Here is a 23,529-nt window from a genome sequence, read left to right as displayed (position 1 = left end):
ACTTCCACTAGCTGAGTAACGAGTATCTGATAGTCGGGAAATTGCCTATCTCTCTCTTGTTTTCATTTAATTTTAGCACAGGGCCTTTTGCAGGGCCTTCGCTGTAGCCAGTTCTGTTATATTGCCTTTGTAATCGTCTATATCGGTTATAATAATACTACTAATAATTTTAGTACTAAGCTGTAATAAAGTCCTAGTCTTGTAGTTACAGATTATTTGAAATTGAAGGCGTCTGTCACAGCCATACGATAGGATGAGAATGTTATAGTCTACGTATTTAATTATTTGCTCTAGTTTAAGATGCATTTTAAGCTGCATTTATTTATTGTAGCTTGGACATGGCTATGTTAATGTATCTTGTAATGTGTGGCAAACTTTTAACTGAAATAATAATTCCCAATGCCGAACTGACGTGATCGTCTCATAAAAAAAGGCTTCTGAGAAGCATAATGAAAGTTGGACGAACTTAGTTTAAAGATTAAAATAAAGCACGTTCGAAGATTACGCATTTTTAATTTTTTTTTTTTGATACATATAAGACACTGCGACTTATAATTTTAAAAATAATAAATAAAGTGATCCGTTCCAATTAAAGGGGCTCTCATCGATGTGCTCGTTTGTCGAGCAAAGATACTGATGTACGTATACGTATAAATTTACGAGTAAATATGTTGGTATTTGTGAAAATATCTGTATTTGTGTGTGAGTTTTAAATATACATTTCCTAAATGGCTGTATGCGAAAGAGCTGATAATCAAGTAAATAAGCATGTGGACAGTGTGGAAGCTATCTTTGATGTGCAATCATATTCTTGAAGGCGGGCGTATGAATTCATGTTCGTTCTATTGGTCTATACGGATTTTAGTTTTATTATTATCATTCATTAATTCGATACTACAGCATTCTTTGCAGTAAATATTTTAAATATTTTTTAAATAGGCAAGTAAAAGAAAATATTTCCTATATGTGTAAATTAATATTATGGATAAAATGTATGTGATCAAAGCAAAATTAACAATTGTGTATGGTTCATATTATGCATTACATAAGGACAACACCATCGTACTTTATTTGAGTGCGTCTATATATACATTCAGGATAAAATCCGATGTTTTATAACTATGTGAAGCAAATGCTTTACTAAAAATTACATATATAAATATATTCATATGTACGAAGGACCTGTCGGTGTTACTTTGATACGAGTAAATTTTTACGTACATATTGATCAATTATTAATTCCTACTTTTATTATTATTTTATAGATTGGTACAGAATTGAGAAATGGATTCTACCTTAAATATTGAGGTAAGTGAAAAAATTATGAATTGATTAATTCAAATTCAATATCAGCCTATAGTCAAACTATTAACATTGTCTGTCTAGATGTTTTTTACAAAACTTGAATTTATTCTGATCTTGATTACCACTTCTTTAATGTATAGCTTGGATTTGACAATATTTTTAAAGAGAAAGTAAAACAATTTAGTTATAATAACTAATGTAATTATTATGTGACTTAAAATTTTTAAATTTATTATTTTTTTGCCATAGTAATATTACTCGTTAATAAAAAAAATAAATTTTACATACGCATATTTTCTACAATCTTAAGGAGAAAGGAATTGATACACAAAATGGAAGCCAAAAAGTTAACGCTGATGTGATTAAAATTAATCCCCAAGATAACCTCAATGGAAAACAAATGGAATCTAACATTGACAGTTGTTTGGATAAATCCGTCACTCCAGATAATGAAAATGATGACGATCTAGAAATTGAAGGAAGCGATACTGAAGACTGCAATCCAGAAGACAAAAATTCAACAGATTTAGGAGAGATCCCAGCTACCCTAATTGATAAGCCGTGTTTAGATATTGGCTCATCAGATGCGGAGAGAACTCTTAAGATGGAATACTTAGAATCCAATGACCCCATTATTATAGATTCATCTATTAAGACGGACCCATCTATATCTGTGGAAAATTTGCACACCGTTTCTGAGAATAATTTAGAGCTCAATCTACTGCCATCTACTGGCAATACTAGCAATACTATTAGTGAAAACTCGTCGATTGCGGAAAAGTCATCAGCCGCACAAGATGGATCGAACATTCTAAATAAAGGCGAAGAAGATAATAGGACCAAAGTTTCTGTATCACAGGACAGCACTAAATCTTCTGCGGAAAAAGTATTTGTATTTTTAAAAATAAATCGCTTTCAAGCTTTTGAAGTTTTGCTTATTTAACTTTATATTTATACAGATATACAGATTTGAGTAATCAATCTTTAAAAAATTATTTATTACTTAAGTTGCCTGAACATTTTTATATTTTTAAAGAAATTCAAGAAAGTATTAGCAATAAACGACCTTGACTTCAAAATAATAACTATCCCGTTTACTCGGTAGAAGGAAACGAATGCGACTCTATAAAGTGTATATATTCTTGATATGGATCTTTAAGACTTGTTCTCGCCATGTCCATCAATCTGTCCGTATAAGCTTTAAGATAGGAGTTAGTATATTCATTCAAGCATCCTGATTCTAGGTCGCCTCATGCTCTAAACTGAAAACTCCACACTTTCGGAACTTTTTTTTAAATTAGCAGGAAATGTAAGTTGCTTTCGTACTTGCAGTCTCCAACACACTTTATTTAGCTGAGTTACGGGTATATTTTCTCTATTGCTTAAACCAACCAAGTACAAAGAACACAACGTTATTTAATTTTTTTGTTATGGCCAAAGTACAAAATCGCTCCTTAAATATTTGAAATCGTTGCAGCAACAAGACAAAAAATAATTTGATTTATTGGCTTTATAGTTAGTTATAGTTTTAGACTATATTTTAGCATGATAAAAATGTATTAAACGTTAGGGGAACGCTCAGTATATATTAGAAGCGCACTTTATTGTTGTAGCAGTCGTATTTTTGATGTAATTGTTTTATCAGATTAGGATCACAGTATTTACCTTTTTATGTAATTTTTAAATTTAATTTGTTAAGTTAACAAGTGTGCTATATGTTTCCATTAATTTATCCATCGAATAGTCAGGGTTTCAGAGTATCGACTTTTCAACAATTTGTAAGATGTATTAAGCAATTGAATGACAGTGAAAGAGTTACTAAAATGGTTGGGATGGGTTTTTTTCTGTCAAACTGGCTGGTTACGGCTCCTTGCACAGTGTTTTTCACTTGCATATGTTTAATATTATAATTGTTTTATTAATCATTACTTGATTTCATTGAAAACGATGTCCCATTATTTTAGCTGTACTTGATTATTCTTATTATATGCAGCTTGCTAAATAATACTTACTGTTTCGTTCATTTCAATTGGTGATTAATAAATTACTTTATTTGTAGAATGTCGATCTGATTGATCCCAGTGCATCTGATTTGACGTCCGAAAACACTAAAGCAGACGTTTCGATAAATGAATCTGTAAGTATGACCATAATTAGTTTCATAATGACTCTACCAGCATCAAATTCAAGTGTAATACAAAACATAAACACCCCTTCATATCATTTATTTGTGACTATGTAACATTCTGAAATAGCTTTGGTTAAATTTTCATGAGAAATAGCAAGTTGGGACAAAGTTTTTAAACTCGTTACTCGTAGAGTAAAAAGGTATACTAGATTCGTTGAAAAGAATGTAACAGAAAGCGTTTCCTATCATACATATAAAGTATGTATATATATTCTTGATCAGGATCAATACCCGAGTCGATATGGCCACGTCCGTCTGTCCGTCCGTCCGTCTGTATTACAGAAAATTAAAAAATTTTTCATTCGCACTTCCACTAGTTGAGTAACGGGAATCTAATAACCGGGGAACTCGACTATAGTATTCTATCTTGTTTCAATATTTGGGGCGCGACAGTTCTGCGCGGTTCGTGGTCGTTAGTGTGGCATCATCACGAAGAAACTTGGGATGCGTCTATGTCTCTGGAATCTGCCTGCTCAATTACGAACGAACAGACATCGACCCTTTACTCTCTATAAAAAGTCCGTTAGACTAAATAAATATATTTTTGTACTTTTAGAGTGCTATTGAACCTAAAAACAGCGTTGTATCGACACATAAGCCTGTAAGTAGCATAACCTCACACTGAAAAGGTAGCAATGATCGACTTTTACACAACGTACACCGATCGATATCGAAGCAATATCAGTTTGCAGATGACTATCGATAATATTTATCAGTATTCAGAAAAAGTTGATCATCTTTTGTTTTTTATCATATAATGTTCTAAGTATATTATTATTAATTGTGCTTTATTTCCCTTAAATTTGGTTTTGACACTAAAGCTTATATAGATATATAATGCGCTTTTCAACTGATTATTTTAAAGATTTTAAAGTATTCATAATAATTTTTTATATATTTTATGTTCTAAGTATATATATATAATTAAATTAGGTTACAGTTTTTCTGTGCCTTTTGTAATTTTTTAATTCCTTAAGTTTTTGTCTGCATATTTCCATTAGTTCGGAAAAATTCAGATGAAAGTACGATATTTATCCATCGAATAAAATGCTTCTAGGACAAGTGAAAATATGTATTAATCAATTAACTGTAAAGTTTCGGAAAAATTCAGATGAAAGTACGATATTTATCCATCGAATACACGGCCTTTTCTGGATGCTTGCTTTCTGGCAAGCTTTTTAAAATGCTTCTAGGACAAGTGAAAATATGTATTAATCAATTAACTGTAAATGAAAAATTATTAAAATGGTGATAATTGGCTGATGGTGATAATTGTGATAAATGGCACCCTTGATTTACAAAAGCACGGACTTATAGCGCGAATGCCTTGAATCGCAGCAATAAAGGTTATCCTTCAATATAAATTTTTAAATTTATATTTTTAAATATTTTGACGAACATTATACATTTATCCGTGCTCTTGTAAATCAAGGTTGTAATCATATTTGTTTTAATTGAAAAGTACACTAACCTTTGAAAAGCTTTAGAAGATTTTACGATTTACGACTTAGAAGACCATAAAATTTTGATTTTGCTGTGTATTTAATGACGAATATTGTTTATTAAAATCGGTCTGTTATCAACCGAAATAAGATATAACAGTAAGGGTTATTTGAAAATAAATGTTTCGTAGATATTTACAAATTGTACAGACACAACATTTACAGCACTTACACCCAAAAAGAATGAGGAGAAGAACTTGTGAGCGAGAAAAGTTCTAGTTTAAGTAAAGTTACTATAGGTAAGGTTATGAATGGCTTTGCATAGATATGTATGAAAACCAGCTATGATCTTTCGCCTATGCCAGTAAAATTCGGCAAATATAAGGCAACCTGGCTGGTTACGGCTCCTTGCACAGTGTTGTTCACTTGCATATGTTTAATATTATAATGGTTTTATTAATCATTTCTTGATTTCATTGAAAATGTTGACCTATTATTTTAGCTGTACTTGATTATTGTATACAGCTGGCTAAACATTACTCACTGTTTCATGCATATCATTAATTTCGATTGGTGATTAATAAATTACTTTATTTGTAGAATGTCGATGAACAAACAACAGCCAGTGCATCTGATTTGACGTCCGAAAACACTAAAGCAGACGTTTCAATAAATGAATCTGTAAGTATGACCATAATTAGTTTCATAATGACTCTACCAGCATCAAATTCAAGTGTAATACAAAACATAAACACCCCTTCATATCATTTATTTGTGACTATGTAGCATTCTGAAACATTAGAGCTTTGGTTAAATTTTCATGAGAAATAGCAAGTTGGGACAAAGTTTTTAAACTCGTTACTCGTAGAGTAAAAAGGTATACTAGATTCGTTGAAAAGAATGTAACAGAAAGCGTTTCCTATCATACATATAAAGTATGTATATATATTCTTGATCAGGATCAATACCCGAGTCGATATGGCCACGTCCGTCTGTCCGTCCGTCCGTCTGTATTACAGAAAATTAAAAAATTTTTCATTCGCACTTCCACTAGTTGAGTAACGGGAATCTAATATCCGGGGAACTCGACTATAGCATTCTATCTTGTTTCAATATTTGGGGCGTGACAGTTCTGCGCGGTTCGTGGTCGTTAGTGTGGCATCATCACGAAGCAACTTGGGATGCGTCTATGTCTCTGGAATCTGCCTGCTTAATTACGAATGAACAGACATCGACCTTTTACTCTCTATAAAAAGTCCGTTAGACTAAATAAATATATTTTTGTACTTTTAGAGTGCTATTGAACCTACAATCATTACATCTAATTCGACGATCGAAAACACTAAAAACAGCGTTGTATCGACACATAAGCATGTAAGTAGCATAACCTCATACTGAAAAGCTAGCAATGATCGACTTTTACTCAACGTACACCGATCGATATCGAAGCAATATCAGTTTGCAAATGACTATCGATAATATCTATCGGTATTCAGAAAAAGTTGATAATCTTTCGTTGTTTTTTATCATATAATGTTCTAAGTATAGACTAAATAAATATATTTTTGTACTTTTAGAGTGCTATTGAACCTACAATCATTACATCTAATTCGACGATCGAAAACACTAAAAACAGCGTTGTATCGACACATAAGCCTGTAAGTAGCATAACCTCACACTGAAAAGCTAGCAATGATCGACTTTTACTCAACGTACACCGATCGATATCGAAGCAATATCAGTTTGCAGATGACTATCGATAATATTTATCGGTATTCAGAAAAAGTTGATCATCTTTCGTTGTTTTTTATCTTATAATGTTCTAAGTATATTATTATTATTATTAATTGTGCTTTATTTTCCTTAAATTTGGTTTTGACACTAAAGCTTATGAAGTAAGATATATAATTTTTATACCGAGATTAGCATTATTGCGCTTTTCAACTGAATATTTTAAAGATTTTAAAGTATTCATAATAATTTTTTACATATTTTATGTGCTAGGTATATATATATAATTAAATTAAATTAGATTACAGTTTTTCTGTGCCATCTTTTGTAATTTTTTTAATTCCTTAAGTTTTTGTCTGCACATTTCCATTAGTTGTGAGTTTCGGAAAAATTCAGAAGAAAGTTCATAACGATATTTATCCATCGAATATACGGCCTTTTCTGGATGCTTGCTTTCTGGCAAGCTTTTTAAAATGCTTCTAGGACAAGTGAAAATATGTATTAATCAATTAATGGTAAATGAAAAATTATTAAAATGGTGATAATTTGCTGATGGTGATAATTGTGATAAATGGCACCCTTGATTTACAAAAGCACGGACTTATAGCGCGAATGCCTTGAATCGCAGCAATAAAGGTTATCCTTCAATATAAATTTTTAAATTTATATTTTTAAATATTTTGACGAACATTATACATTTATCCGTGCTCTTGTAAATCAAGGTTGTAATCATATTTGTTTTAATTGAAAAGTACACTAACCTTTGAAAAGCTTTAGAAGTATTTTACGATTTACGACTTAGAAGACAATAAAATTTTGATTTTGCTGTGTATTTAATGACGAATATTGTTTATTAAAATCGGTCAATATTCGTTATCAAACAGACCGATTTTTATAAACAATATTCGTCATTAAATACACAGCAAAATCAAAATTTTATTGTCTTCTAAGTCGTAAATCGTAAAATACTTCTAAAGCTTTTCAAAGGTTTTCGGTTGATACCGAAATCAGATATAACAGTAAGGGTTATTTGAAAATAAATGTTTCGTAGATATTCACAAATTGTACAGACACAACATTTACAACACTTACACCCAAAAAAAATGAGAAGAACTTGTGAGCGAGAAAAGTTCTAGTTTAAGTAAAGTTACTATAGGTAAGGTTATGAATGGCTTTGCATGGATATGTATGAAAACCAGCTATAATCTTTCGCCTCTGCCAGTAAAATTCGGCAAATATAAGGCAACCTGGCTGGTTACGGCTCCTTGCACAGTGTTGTTCACTTGCATATGTTTAATATTATAATGGTTTTATCAATCATTTCTTGATTTCATTGAAAATGTTGACCTATTATTTTAGCTGTACTTGATTGTTGTATACAGCTGGCTAAACATTACTCACTGTTTCATGCATATCATTAATTTCAATTGGTGATTAATAAATTACTTTATTTGTAGAATGTCAATGAACAAACAACACCCAGTGCATCTGATTTGACGTCCGAAAACACTAAAGCAGACGTTTCAATAAATGAATCTGTTAGTATGACCATAATTATTTTAATAATGATGCACCAAATTCAGGTGTAATTGATACAAAATATTAACAACACTTTCATATCATTTATTTGTGCCTATGTAGCATTCTGAAATATTAGAGCTTTGGGTAAATTTTCATGAGAAATAGCAAGTTAGCCCCCTTTAATAGCACAAAACGGACACCCCCACACTATTGAAAAATGTGATATTCTTTTATTTTGTGTTTAGTATTGTACATTTCTATCGATTTACCAACCATATTTTTGCTATGCCCACAAGCCGGCCAAAACAGTCACTGCCACACTTTTGAGAAAATTTTAATTTTATTTTTATTGTATTATTGTTTATTCAATTTCTAGAAAATGTCTGCATTTCTCGTTCGCACTTCGATTAGCTGAGTAGCGGGTATCTGATAGTCGGGGAACTCGATTTATATGATTTAGTGGTCCGATCCGTCTTAAAAGCCACCTGTACAAGAAAGAAGACTGTTGGGAAACTTTTATCTAGATAGCCTTAAAACTGAGAGACTAGGATGGACGGACTTATATACCCCCGGCAGTCGATATTGATTAGAAATATATAAACAGTAGAATCCGGTTATAGCGACTTTCAAGGGACCTATGTCGTCATACCCGGAAGATGCACTAACAGAAAAATGGAACAAAACATTTTACTTGTTTATTTTATTGTTGCCATGTTCGTAATATGTTTTAACATAAAAAAAAATAATTTTTGAATCAAACAAAAAATTTAATAAATTTAATTTAATAACATAAGTTTTTCATAGGCTCGCATTTTTCTTCGACGGAGAAGCACTTTCGTTTTAAAACCATTTTATGGGCCTAATGCGCAAGTGTCGAGCTTAAACTGAATGAGCTCATCATGCGCATTTAGAGCATTAACTAACATTTGGCGAATTTACGCATTAAGTTTTATTGGAAAAAAGGTGAAAAAAACTAGAAATATAACGGGACATCTTATGGAATATAGGCATGAGGTCTGCACACGCACGCTGTAAACATTTTTGAGATTTTTTGTATTTTTTTTTATTATTTTAAATAATTACTGTAAATTATTGTAAATATTTTTATGTATTTTTTTTTTGGCACGTCGCAATATCCGGTTGAATTATGAAAAATCTCGTTGATATAAGCGGTATGTCCCTAAAAGCGGAGATGTACTAACCGGAGGTCCTTTCATATAACTTTGTATGGGGACCAACCAAGACATCGAGTTTCCGTCGCAATAACCGGACTGACGCTATAGGCGGAGTCGTTATAACCGGATTTTACTGTACTTTACTCTTATTAACTTTTGGCTGCCGACTTAATCAACTTTCCAATTTCTTAAATATGTTAGAAAGCTTTGTTATCCGAATTAGCAAACAAGTGGTCGAGAATCATATACACAATAAAATAATTTTTCAATTTCTCAATTATTACATAGCAAAACGATTTTAATAACCAAATTCTGGACATTATATCGGATATAGATATAAATATAAAAGCACAGGAAAAAATAACGCAGCTGAAGGAGCAAGAACTGAAACTCATTCAGAAACAGAACGATTTGGCAAATGAAATCCATAAGCAGCAGATCCTAGCTAAACAGCTCAGTGCACAAAATCAGCGTATACAAAAGGATTGTAAAAGAGAAGAGCTTGACTTACAAAGCCAATATGAAAATGAGCGCGGTGGATCCACCTCGACACTGTATCAGAAAAATACCACCAGTAACGTAAGTATAGTACTATAAGGAATTTTATTCACCTGTCTAAAACATTAATATGTTTTAACATTATTTATTTTGTAATCTAAATATTTGGTAACATTTTAGAAGAAACATAGAAATATTTGTCAGGCGAGTAACGGACCTCTGATAACTGAACTATAGTTACCTTCCTTCCTGCTTCAAAATAACGGGTTTAAACTATATAAATTTGTTTAATATGAAGCAGGAATAAATTGTTAAGAAACCAGTAGTTTCAAGTTTTGTATGGAGTCATCTATGTTCTTAGTAATATTGATAATTCGAAATACATTGATACGTGACCGATATCCTTTTTTGTACTTTACCTAATTCGTTCCATTTGATGTTAGGAACTGGTTGGATTTAGCCAGCTGAGGGTGATCAAAGAAGTACGATGATAAGTAAGTTAGATGATAAGTCAGACTCTCTAAGTCAGACACAAAATCGGCACAGATTGTAATAATGCCCATCGCTGTAGCTGGCTTGCTTAGTACATTACAAGATGATTTCGTTTTATACGTTTTTTTTTTACCAGAACCACCATGGGCTTTGCCGCCTGTCCAATAAAATATTTATGTAAAATGTATTCTTAAAAATAGAAGAGTCATACCTTACCGCTGACTTTATTAATGAGTTTGTAGTTCAATGATCAATGGTCAATGATAATCCAGACGTATATGGGGTTTTTATATGCCAATGTAGTTTCTGACAAAATTTTATGAAACAAGAAACATAGAAGTTATAGTGCATTTTTATTACCAGTTGCTCGTAGAGTAAAAGGGTATACTAAATTCGTTAAAAAATATATTGAATGGTAGAAGGAAGCGTTACCGACCCTATAAAGTATATATGTATATTCTAGGTCAGAATCACTAACCGAGTCGATCTGACCAAGCCCGTGTCTGTCCGTCCGTATGAACGTCGGGATCTCAGGAACTAAAGAAGCTTGAAAGATTAAGCATGTAGGATTTTAAAGACAGAAAAGTTTGTTTCCTGACAAACTACCTTTGAAAAATGTTTTGATTTTTTGCTTTTTAGTATTTGTCTTGCCTATATATATCGGTACACCATAAATATTTTGACCAGGCCCCTTCTATGGCCCGCAAACCGTCCAACGCCGCCAATACATCAGATAATGATCGAAGGGAAAGCCGAGAAACTAAAATTTGTTTGTTCACTTACTTGCGGGCATTGTACATACAAATTATATATATGTATGTACATATAAACGCTCTTTGAGGCACATGCCCAAAGAGATTCTATATTTAGCATTTTCATTTCGAGCGCTCACATTACGCTTTATAAGTGTGCGAGTTGTATTGTATATGTATTGACATATACATTTGTATTTGAAGATGTGTTTATTTATTTAAATTCACTTTGTGGTTATGAACTTTAATGAACACAGACTTCAATACATTTTATTACTATTACATTGAAATAAATAAAATAAAATTAAATAAAATATACTAGTTGTACACAAAAATATGAATTGCATAGTAAAGAAAAAAAGGGGCTATCGCCCAAGTGATCTTATCGATCCTTGTAAACGTCAAATTCTATTAAACCTCAGTAAGCAGCTTTGGCGGAAAAAGAAACTACTGTAATTCCTTCCAAAATTTGGTGTTAATCTGCATTTGCTTCCATTTCCTCAAAAAAAGATTAAAATAAATTATGCGAATTAAGTGCATACATATGTATTATGTAGCTCCTTAATCATTAAAAAAAAGTAATTATCGAAATATAAATATATAATGGTCGCAGAATGAGCAGATATATCAGAGTTTAAATTTAATTAATTATTTAGGAATCCACTAATGTGTCGAAGACGGTCGATTTGCGAAAAATATTTACACCTGCGACCGACGCTGCTGAAATATTACCGAAAAATCGTAAGTATTATGATATGATATGAACTTATTTATAAGAAAAGGTGATACGTAAGAGTCGTACTATAGTACATTTACTTTGGCTATCTAATGAACTGACTAATTTGCGCCTATTTAAATATGCATTTCTTTAAGCTTAAAACATTAAAATCGCTTGCTACAAATACGCTTGTGCAATTTCTTTACGTATCGCCTTTTAAGAAAATTTTTAATGAAAACATGTTAAGATCAATATTAAACTTATTTAAAATAGGAAAGCTATATGCCTCGTCTGCATTTTATTCTCCAACACTACACCCTACAGTGGAAGACCAAGTCGAGCTAGCAAGAAGAATTTCACATTCATTAAGCGATATCAGTAACCAAACTTCTAAGGGTCAGTCAATGTATGTCAATCGCAAAAAACGCTCAGACAATTGGGTTCATGAAGGTAGATCTCAAGGTAATTGTTTTTTTTTCAATCTTTTTTTGTCAGTTATGTTGTTAATCAATTCTTGTTCTCACAATTGTATTATTATTACACTGATTGCAAGTTTAAGTACAGTGGCCACAAGAAATCCTTATTAGTATAAAACTGAACAATCACAGGAATCCCATTTCATTTTGAATTGCCATTGCATGTAGAGTTTTTCCTAAGAACTTTTATATTTTAAAAAAATAAGCACATTAATAAAATGGCTTAACTAGGTTTAACAGAAATTCAGTTGCTTGGTTGAATGTGTTATACGTTAAATTAAACTGAATTTATTAGTATATTTAGATTTTTTTTAACAATATAATTTCCCACCCAACAGTAACGCACGTTCATTGCGTTCTAAATTGATAGTTTTCTAGTACGATACTAATTTTTCGTTCAAAGACGAAAAATGTATACGCTCCTTATGAAAAATAAGAAACATAAAAGGAAAAATGGTAAAAATATTGAATCTCCACTGGTTTTTTTATATGTAATAGGTTGGCAAATATCTCCCTTCCGCTTTTATGCTCTTTATCCAATGCTTTATAAAAAGTGTTACAGTGATCGGATTTAGTTCAAATATGCGCCGTTTTGTTCGATAATCTGTTTCCATCTAGACGGCAACTTCATAATACCTCCCTCGTAGAAGCCCCCCTCCTTATTTGCGAGGAACTCGGACAGCCACTTTTCACAAGCCTCTTTTGAGTTTAACTTTACACCACCAAGGGCATTCGCCATGGACAGGAACAGGTGGTAATCACTTGGCGCTATGTCCGGGCTATATCCGAGCTCCCGTAGCTTCTGACGAGTCATCAACGAAGTGTGTTGTCTGGCGTTGTCCTGGTGGAACACTACACCCTTCCTGTTGGCCAATTCTGGACGCTTCTGGTCGATCGCCTGCTTCAATCGGTCCAGTTGTTCGCAGTAGATGGTAGAATTAAGCATCTGGCCATATGGGAGCAGCTCATAGTGGATGATTTCCTTCCAATCCCACCAAACACACAGCAAAACCTTCCTGGCCGTCAATCCCGGCTTGGCCACTGTTTGGGACGACTCACCGGCCTTCGACCACGACCGTTTTCGCTTGATATTGTCGTATGTGATCCATTTTTCGTCGCCAGTCACCATCCGCTTCAAGAATGGGTCGAGTTCGTTCCGTTTCAGCAGCATATCGCAGGCGTTGATTCGGTCCAGAAGGTTTTTTTGCGTCAAATCATGCGGCACCCAAACATCAAGCTTTTTTTTGTATCCAGCCTTCTGCAGATGGTTTAAAATGGTTTGGTGACTAACTTCCATCTCCTGGGCGATGTCACGAGATGCCACATGCCGGTCTAACTCGATGTATTCCATGATTTGATCGGTATTTGTCGTCACAGGTCTTCCGCCGGCTGGCTTATCCATGGTGTCGTTTTCACCGGCTCTGAATCGTCGAAACCATTCCTCCGCGGTTCGAAGTGATAGAGTACCATCCCCCAAAACACCATTAATCTCACGCAACGTTTCTCTGGCGGATTTGCCTTTAACGAAGGAAAACTTTAAAATAGCGCGAATTTCGGCGTTAGTGAACTCCATGTTTACACGTCTATAACTGTTGAACGCAATATCCAAACTAATCATGCATAGCGTCGTTTTGTAGGTTATGTCAAGACCTTTCAAATTATGTATAGTATTGCCAGATATGAGCTGTAGCGCTTTGTACATAGCCTCAAAATTCAAAAGACAAAAAGGCGGAAGGGAGATATTTGTCAAACTAATATAAGCATTTGTATATTAAACGAAATCTCTTCTGAACTTGATAAAAAAAAAAAAATAGGTGACGATTGCACCTTCGACATCAGTGGTATTTTCACAAAAAACGTTAATTAACCTAGTATTTTATAACGACATACATATGTATATATGAGCAATTCTTTAACATAAATATTTTTATTTATAATTTTTTCTAACTCGCGGGGTTATCCAAGGGGGAAGAAGTCACGTTTCTAATATGGAGCTGTTTGATAAAAGCAAAATAAGTTCATACAAAAATAGGGATGGGAAAAAACAAAATCCAACTTACAGTTTCGGATGAAAAGCAAAGGTTTATAGTTAATAATAAATTTAAAAGTTTCTAATATATGGGCTAATGTTGTTCGATATTTCCAAATTGGGCGTACAGACCTTGCAGAAAACATATATTAAAAGAATGAAAATTATGTATACCAATTAGAACATTTTATGATCAAGAACATTTTTTTTTTTTGTCGATTATTCCTAGGCATATCGCTATATAGTTATGTCCGTCCGTTCACAGAAAACTAGTCTCTTTGCATGAAAAGTAAATCTCTCAAAAATAGCCCAAAGGGGTTCTCTCTATTGCAAGTAGTATATAAGTCAATAAGAGGCGAATAAGCGGTCTGTTATCATATAGGTGCCTAGGATAGGATAGGTGCCTAACATAGCTATATCGCACTATTGGAAATTTACTGACTTTTTCTGGCCAAAAACCCACGTTCTGAATGTCAGAATATTCATATATTCATAATTAATAATCTTTAGTGGTGCATACCAGAAATTATAATAAATAGATTGTCCCCCGTTACAAAAGCTTTAATATCTTTGGAACAAAGGCATTACTTCTCATTCTGTAAAGGACATTTTAATCAGTGCGCCTGTTTTAAGTGTATTTGATTGTCAAGAGCAATATAAAATATAAGATGTCTTACAAAAGCATATTTAATGACGTAACTTGACGAATGTGAGACCAGCAGAGTCCATCAATAATATAACATAATGTTTTAGATTATTTAATTCTTGTTTAGATAATTGTTATAAAAAACAGATTTTTTAACGATTTTTTGAGAAATAATAATTTGTAGAACTTAACTATTATTTTTCAAATTCGAGTAATCATTTTTTTTTTGTCGATTATTCCTAGGCATATTGCTATATAGTTATGTCCGTCCGTTCACAGAAAACTAGTCTCTTTGCATGAAAAGTAAATCTCTCAAAAATAGCCCAAAGGGGTTTTCTCTATTGCAAGTAGTATATAAGTCAATAAGAGGCGAATAAGCGGTCTGTTATTATTAGGTTGTTAGCTTATGTAAAATAATTTAATGTACAAAAACTATCAAGAAATCAGTTGCTTTTTGCTTAGTTTATAAAAAACAAACCAAATTTAAGAGCCTATACGAAAATGAGATAGAATGCTATAGTCGAGTTCCCTGACTATCAGATTTACGGCTATCTGCTAGTGGAATGCTAACGAGAAATTTCAAAATTTTCTGGAATATCGGTAAAAATTGGGGAAAAAATAATAAAATGAAAAATAACTTAAACATTTTTTAAAAGTGTGGGCGTGACAGCTTTTGGCGGTTTGTGGGCGTTGGATTGGGCAAAAAGTTTTGTTCGCAAATCTATAGAAATTTTCAAGATATATAAGAAAATTAAAAATATCACAAAATTTTCTAAAGGTTGGGCGTAACAGTTTTGGGCGGTTTGTGGGCGTTAGAGGCAAAAAGTTTTTTGGCTAACTTATAAAAATGTACAAGATACATAATGAACAAATTTCACGATTTTCAAGTGTAAGATCGAGGCGTTCATACGGACATGGGCTGCTCAACTCGGGTATTGATCGTGATCAAGAATATATATACTTTTTATGGACGGAAACGCTTTCTAAAATACACTCAGTTCTCTAAGGGATTTTAATCAGTACGAAAAATGTAAGTTTTGTATGGATCTGTACCATTGGAAAAATTCAGCAGAAAGAATATTTCGATACACAATTGCCTTCATAAGATAAATGCTTAAGATGACCAAAGCATTAATCTCGGGATCAGTTTTAATAAATGTGCAATGTCTTAATTATTTAAAAAGGTTAAACAATTATCAGATTTTACAGTTGTAATGCTCAGCTGAACGTGATTTCTGTACAGGAAGTACAAATACCTAACACCAGTATGCATACACTTGAAATGGCGTACCCAGATACATATGTGAATTATGAATAATATATTGAATAACTCATTCGATAGCCAAAAATTAAACATACGAACGGTTTCAAAAATGTACAGAATCAGTTTGCCTGCCAATGGCCTTAAAAAATTTAAACAAAGTAGTTTGCTTTTGTGTAACGGAATTCATATAGAAGTTGAAGGTTGTGGCAATAAAAGGAAATAAAAAATATCTACCGTAGATTTATATCGATTTTACATTTCTATTTAATTTTTTTGAGAATTATTAAAATATTCGTATCATAATTACCATTTTTATTTAAGCTTAAGTTTAAATACTTTTTGCTTTCCATGTATCAACGCAAAAGACTTCTAGTTAAATGCAACTAGAATTAAAAAAATGGAAGCAACTAAATAAATCTAAATTTTCAGATTTTTAGCTAAATAATTGCTAAGCTTCATATCTAAAAGTATTATATTTTAATCTTATTCAAAATTTCTAGTTGACAACATAATTTTAAGTCTTGCTTCAACGCAAGTAAGATAATAGTAAGATAATAACAGATAAGATCTATTAAGTTATAATTTTTAAGTATATACATAAACAATCATTTACATATCCAGGGAATGATGCTATAAATCCATATAAAGAAAATTCTGAAACAAATTCCACAATGGAACTTACAAAGCTGGAAAAAATACCGCTAAAGCTTATAATGAACCCAAATGGAAGAGTGCGTGATTATAATTCGCTAAAAGAATTGATTAACGTTGACGCTGGCCTTTTATCGCCTGACAATTGCGCTGAACTAATAACTGCACTTCAGCTTCATCAAGGACGAGGTAAATTTATAAAATTTAGATATGATTTGTGAAGTGATTTTATTAAGGGGAACAAAATTATTTACAGCAACTAGAGGAAACTATTTCACTTACTACATTCCTACATTTTTAATGTTAATGTTCACTCGAATTAAATTTTCAACTTTGTATATACAAAGAAATCCTTTATCGTAGTGATAATCGCAATTGCACCGCAATTAGTCGGTATTGTTGCTAACTATCAGACGCTTGACCGCAATATGTAGATATAACTAGAGGACGTAATTTATATAGTCAGTTTCTTGAATTTTTATTGGAATATGTGACTTTAGTGTAAGCCGCTCGTAAGCTGTTATTTTTATCTCATGATATAACTAGAGTCCTTAAAAGTGCTTCGAGTTTGAAAACTAAATATAACCAAGACATGTATAACTTTTTTAAATAATATTATTTGAAAATATTATTTGTTGTAAAACGGAATTAAAATCAAGCTAAATAAATAATTTAAAATTCGTTTGCCTTGCTTTATAACTGATGCTTCCTCCGCTGCTCCTGCCGCCATTTCGACGACGCCGCTGCCAACACCTTCAACTTGACTACAACTAACTTCATAAAATATAAAGGTGCCGAACTTTTTGCGAAGCGCCGCAGAAAAGCTGATAATTGGATAGTCGATGAATCCCATTCAGGGACTCAATATCATCCATCTGGTATTCCAGATTTCCTGCAGTATCATCAAAGGCCAGTTGTAAGCCCAAACATTTTGCCGGCGTATTCTGATGCTGGGAAGCATCGCGTCCAATTGAATATTCATCAAAATCAGCTAATTGAGAGGTATTCAAAACCAGGACTGCAGGTCGTTCAGTCTCCTTGGAAAGCAGCTTTGCAAACTGGTTCAGCGAGCTCAGCGTTTCTAGAGGATTCTAAGGGGCAATGTTTGGCACCTCCTGCCTTATCACCAATTCCGTATTCCCAAACTTGTTTTAAGGACTCGACGGACGCTATCGAGCCGGTTGGTTCTCCGAGACACCATGCAAATGTATGAGTCTTCCAATTCATGTACCTAAATAATAGAATCTAATCACAGGCCATTGCTTCTTCACCACGATCAGTCAATGTACCTTCGAATCCACAGAGGGATCTTGCTTATACACCATGCGTTGCGCAGGGCTGGGGAGGCCGAAATGTGGAACTACCGAAAGGTTAGTAAAATTCTTTCATATTTTGAATAATGTTTCATACTTTTGTAAGTCCATGAATAGCTGCTGAAGACCTGAGTACTGAGGTGTATTGAATTGTGCATAATTGTGTTTCATAACGCAAAATTGAACTGGCTTCAAAAGAGGTCAAAAAACGTGACTGATAATTTTTCTCAAATATAATTATAAATATAAGTATATCAAACAAAAATACCTCTTACCGAAGTACGATATCACTTTTATCTTACTGTTGAGAGGTGTTTTTGCTTGGAATCAGAAGACTTTAAGACGACATTGGTTAGTTTTGATTTTAGCATAGCTCTATGCCATAAATAAAAGCCGTTTTATATATAACAGCTATTGAAGAACTATTTATGTTTAATAAATGGGCATTATAGGCGTTGGTGTGAGCGTGACAATGGCATTTGCACATCTGGCGTGGCAATGTTCTGAAATAAACTTGCACAGCTGCATTACTTTAAATGATTAGCTTTTATAGTTCCCGAGATCTCGACGTTCATAAGGGCAGACAGATAGGTTGTTATCGTGATCGAGAAGATATGTACTTTAGAGAGTCGGAAACGGTACCTTTTGCCTTTTCGATACTTTTAAAAAAATCTATTATAACCTTTCACTATAAAACCTTTTACATAGTTGGTGGGGCGTCTAAAGAAACGTCTATCATCAATAAAACGTTGCCTGATCCAAATAGACAAATAGTATAGAGGTATAACATATTTATCAAGTGCAAATTCATTGTTAAAAGATTTTTGTATCAAAAAACAACTAATCAAACATGCATAGAATATTCTCAGGTACGGCACGGACTATATGCGTACCCCTAGCATGGAAACCCTTTTTTATTGCTGACACTTCAACAAAAAAAATGAAGAAACGCAATGCTAAGGATAAGTAACAGGACTGTAAGATATTCTTAATTTGTTGAAAACCTAATAGCTGATTAGCCCTATAACAATAGGCGGAATTCAAAATTGTTTTTTTTTTTTAGGAATTGATTTTTGGTGCTTATTTTGAACGACGAATTATACTAGCATCTTTTACTATGCACTTTTGTGTAATTGAAAATATGAAGCCTCAGGGCATAGCTGTGAGTGCTAAAATACAGTGTATAGGGAGTTTAGTATGTATATAAATAAAGAAACTTAAATCTTCATCATTGTCTCAAAATATTTAATCGCACAATATATATCGTATGTATGTAAATCCCTTTAATTCTTAGTTCTCAAGTCTTGCAAAGCTAAATAGCTTCAAGGATTCCATTTGTTATTTTCTTTAGTATACAATTATTACAAACTCTTTTCAATGTTAAGAAAGTAAATCATAGTACTAATATTTCAGACTCTTTTCAATGTAACGAAAGTGAATCATCGTGGCAAACTCATGCCCAATTCGGGAGAGCAGATGACAGCAATTATAGCTTTAATAATAATGTATTTGGTGAGAGCCTGGCATCTAACTTTGCTTTTGATGTGCAGAATCGATTACATTCCCTCGAAAAATTTCAAAAACACTTTTTGGAATACCAGCGATATGAAATAGAAATTTTACGAAACAGGGAAGGTGCTCGTGAGTTACAGCCCGAGGCTTTTAAAAGCTTTAACTATTTAACGCCACAGAATGAATATAATGTGTTAAGCGGCGAAGAATTAAAAGTCAATTGCGACTTAGATGAGAAGGTAAATGTGCGTGAACTAATTCAATCTTTTGAGAAACAAAATGCAACGAAACTAAGACATGCCGCTGCACCAATAGAAGGCAATGAAGGCAAGGTTAACATTTTTTCTGTGTCATGTTTTTGTGTACATGTATGCATATGAAAAATGTTAAATAACAAATTGTTTATACTTTTAAGAAATGCACGTTACTGATAGATAAAATGCTCGATCGAAGTTATAACCCTGTGTAAACGAACATACATATATTACATTTTATTCTCTATAAAGGGACATGTCGTTATTAATGATATATTTACACACTACACCTGCAATACAATAGTCAATGAGCCTTGGGAACCTAGAAATTTACAAATTTTTAAGTAAGAGCCATTGGTATTAAATTTATAATACATATATATGTAAATCCGTGTCAGTCCTGGTTTAAATTTATAAACATATTCATGTAACAGTTTTCTCTTTTTTTTTCCCCAGGCTTATACGTTCCGAAAGAAATATCTCTCTCTTGCTATGCAGCACCTTCACAACAGTGCGAAGGGCACGCGAAACATTTTGAGCGGTCATACGACGACACTTCTTCGTACACGTTACCAAGGACCAACTTTTCTGCTAATAAAAATTCCTTTGGAAACACTGGTATAGGACAATTTCCTTCATCAAAGCCACTGACAACTGGATTTAATACTGGAACCCCACAGCAGCAGCCTACCTTACAGCCAAGCTATAAAAAAATTGTACCTGGGCTCGAAAAAGTTGCGTCTGGGGTCAACTTCAACCAGGAATTTTTACCCACTGAAAATTTGGCTAGGTATGAACAACCTGATAAGAGAAGCTTGACAAGTGGAAGTCCACAGTACCTAAATGCACTGCAAAACTCTCAAGTACGCAATTCAACGCCAATACCTTTTGAACCTTCTTTGAATGAACAGACTTCCTGGCCTCCGAAAGGCATACTAAAGGGAACCTCACTCTCTCCGCTGCCGAACCACGTTCAAACCTTTAACACATATGCCAGGGGTTGGGGATCCATACCAGTCAAGCAACAGTCCCATTCAAATCAATACACCCCACCATTAGCTGGAAACCTACCGTACTCCGATTTTTAGGTGTTGTTTTATCAACTAAGCAACTAAGCGATTTGCGACATATACCAATTACTTAAACGATTATAAAAAATATATTTAATGTGTTTGTTTATTTGTCTTTTAAAATTATAATGGTACTACATCGAAAAATATATGCAATTGTTTCACCTGCCATGATTTTTGATGTAAATATTATTTAGGGATGCTTAGGTGGTAAATGGCGTTAAATGATAGGCGGAGATTTTGTGCTCGTAGAGTTAAAGGGTATACTAGATTCGTTGAAAAAAAATGTAACATGTAGAAGGAAGCGTTTCCAACCATATAAAGTACATATGTACATAGGTATATTCTGAATCACGATCAGTAGCCAAGTCGATCTGGCCATGTACGTCTGCTCGTATGAACGCCTCGATTACAAGAACTATAAGAGCTATAAAGTTGAGACAAACCGCCAAAACTGCCACGCCCACAGTTTTAAAAAGTGTGTTGAAATTTGTATACCCGTTACTCGTAGAGTAACAGATGGTTTAAAATGGTTTGGTGACTAACTCCCATCTCCTGGGCGATGTCACGAGATGCCACATGCCGGTCTAACTCGATGTATTCCATGATTTGATCGGTATTTGTCGTCACAGGTCTTCCGCCGGCTGGCTTATCCATGGTGTCGTTTTCACCGGCTCTGAATCGTCGAAACCATTCCTCCGCGGTTCGAAGTGATAGAGTACCATCCCCCAAAACACCATTAATCTCACGGAACGTTTCTCTGGCGGATTTGCCTTTAACGAAGGAAAACTTTAAAATAGCGCGAATTTCGGCGTTAGTGAACTCCATGTTTACATGCTGCGTCTAAGTCTTTGAAAGCTGCGTACTTAATCTCAACATTCTAGCTTTTGTAGCTCCTGAGATCGAGGCGTTCATACGGACAGACGGACATGGCCAGATCGACTCGGCTATTGATCCTTATCAAGAATATACTCGTATATACTTTATTTGGTCGGAAACTCTTCCTTCTGCCTGTTACATACTTTTTAACGAATCTAGTATACCCCTTTGCTCTACGAGTACCGGGTATAATTATATTCATCAGACCCTACCAGACCTTGTTAAGGACTGAAAAGGTCTGCAGAGGGAGGACCCTCTTCCGATGCGAATTCAGTTAGGTTCGACATTTTTTTATTTAAAGGTTACAAGCTTGCTGTGAAAATTCTGTAGTGTTCTTCTCACTAGTCCTAATTTGACTTACTGTAATTAAGTATCGCTCTTGCCTTTAGACATGTGGTCCAGCGCCTCTTGCCGTTGATGTCCCGTTGGTGCCGCGTGATTGTCCGAGAGCTAAGTGGTTTCTGTTTGTCGACTACATATTATGGTTTATTGTTGTTGTGTGCAATGATGTTCTTGTAAAAACGAAAATTATTAAGGGGGAGAACCCAGTTCGCGGTGCTAACTTGTATATTGTTGGAAATTACCATTTGGGTGAATTATTTCTGGAGAAGAATAATTGACGATCGCTTTAATTTCATAATCGAAATAACTTCTTAATAGCTAAGAATAGATTGCTTATCCATTTCGATAAACAACATAGTGATACCGAAAGCACAAGAGGTAACATACCTGGGAGTACACCTCGACAGAGGTCAATCAAAGATCCTCAGAACTATCACCGGGGCACCGCGGTATGTACGCAACGAAAACATTCAACGAGATTTGAACATCCCTCCAGTCAAAAATGCAATAGCCGAAATCAAGCGGAAATACTACGTCAAGCTTACATCGCACCCAAACCACCTAGCGAGAAGTCTGACGCATCTCAGCAGTCAATCCCGTCTCCGCCGCAATGACCTGCCCAGCGAACAAACTTTTTAGGGACGTCTCAGTTTTAAAAAAATTGTTGACAAACAATTTAAGATTTTAAAACTTATAAATAGTTATCAAATTAAAAGAGAATATAAAATAAATAACCGCACATTATAAATAAAAAGAGTAAAAAATAGGTAAACGGAGATCAAAAATCATATATGAGTATGCTTTCAGCCTATAAAAATAATTAAAAATATTTGCAAAAAAAACATATAACTTATACTTGGAATTCAACTTCTATTCTTTGGAAAAACGCACTGTGGACGGATTTGCTTATGGAAAAAATGCGAAGCAATTATGCTGGCGTTGAATATAGTGACGGAGGTTTTGACTAGAACGCGATGTATGGCCAAATGGATATATGAGCTGAGGTTTTATATATTATATTGCGGCACACAAAATGGAATTGGAAATGAAAATATATTTTAATTGTCGTGTGTGTTTCATACAGAAAGTGCGATTGGTACACGGAATTTTCGTAATTATCTTGTTAGAAAATCGTTAGATTTTCCTGCTGGAAGGAAAATAAAGGAATAACGGTAGACTTATTGTGTTATTGTCTATTGTAAAGTATTGTTCCAACAGTAAAACAACAACAGTAAAAACCCTAGTCATTATTCAAAATATTTATTGATTTG

At 33.6% G+C, this 23,529-nt stretch overlaps 1 protein-coding gene and 1 long non-coding RNA gene across 8 annotated transcripts; one reads left to right on the top strand and one right to left on the bottom strand.

The window, feature by feature from the left end:
* Positions 1 to 154: 154 nt before the first annotated feature.
* On the top strand, positions 155 to 21,208 carry LOC6555865. 6 transcript variants are annotated; one of them, XM_026983427.1, is made up of 17 exons: positions 728 to 835; positions 913 to 939; positions 1,266 to 1,308; positions 1,616 to 2,191; positions 3,365 to 3,442; positions 4,050 to 4,094; positions 5,536 to 5,616; positions 6,229 to 6,309; positions 6,513 to 6,593; positions 8,124 to 8,204; positions 9,651 to 9,941; positions 11,761 to 11,845; positions 12,096 to 12,284; positions 16,859 to 17,077; positions 17,680 to 18,095; positions 18,144 to 18,258; positions 20,424 to 21,208. In XM_026983427.1, the coding sequence occupies exons 3-17, from the start codon at positions 1,285 to 1,287 to the stop codon at positions 21,053 to 21,055; spliced, it is 2,994 nt and encodes a 997-aa protein (XP_026839228.1). In that variant the 5' UTR covers positions 728 to 835; positions 913 to 939; positions 1,266 to 1,284; the 3' UTR covers positions 21,056 to 21,208. The 6 variants fall into 6 exon arrangements, with proteins under 6 accessions (XP_026839232.1, XP_026839231.1, XP_026839228.1 ...); XM_026983431.1 differs by lacking the exons at positions 728 to 835; positions 913 to 939; positions 1,616 to 2,191 and adding an exon at positions 155 to 638; XM_026983430.1 differs by lacking the exons at positions 913 to 939; positions 1,616 to 2,191 and having other exon boundaries at positions 702 to 835.
* Positions 8,555 to 10,963, bottom strand: LOC113564660. 2 transcript variants are annotated; one of them, XR_003408208.1, is made up of 3 exons: positions 10,569 to 10,963; positions 10,280 to 10,509; positions 8,555 to 8,689 (listed from the first exon to the last, which is right to left on the bottom strand). It is a non-coding gene; the product is annotated as an uncharacterized LOC113564660 (long non-coding RNA). The 2 variants fall into 2 exon arrangements; XR_003408209.1 differs by having other exon boundaries at positions 10,280 to 10,658; positions 10,831 to 10,963.
* Positions 21,209 to 23,529: the final 2,321 nt, after the last annotated feature.

The sequence above is a fragment of the Drosophila erecta genome, unplaced genomic scaffold, assembly GCF_003286155.1.
Source record: "Drosophila erecta strain 14021-0224.00,06,07 unplaced genomic scaffold, DereRS2 tig00000294-arrow-arrow-pilon, whole genome shotgun sequence".
Classification (NCBI taxonomy): domain Eukaryota; kingdom Metazoa; phylum Arthropoda; class Insecta; order Diptera; family Drosophilidae; genus Drosophila; species Drosophila erecta.
This window is presented reverse-complemented; position numbering and strand designations above follow the sequence as displayed.

What these genes read in the sequence shown, in the direction of transcription:
- LOC6555865 (XM_026983427.1), top strand. Translation starts at nt 1,285, where the DNA reads ATGGATTCTACCTTAAATATTGAG. An exon ending in TCAGCTTCATCAAGGACGAG is followed by an intron (nt 17,078 to 17,679) that starts GTAAATTTATAA and finishes TAAAATATAAAG; the next exon opens with GTGCCGAACTTTTTGCGAAG. An exon ending in CTCCGAGACACCATGCAAAT is followed by an intron (nt 18,096 to 18,143) that starts GTATGAGTCTTC and finishes ATCTAATCACAG; the next exon opens with GCCATTGCTTCTTCACCACG.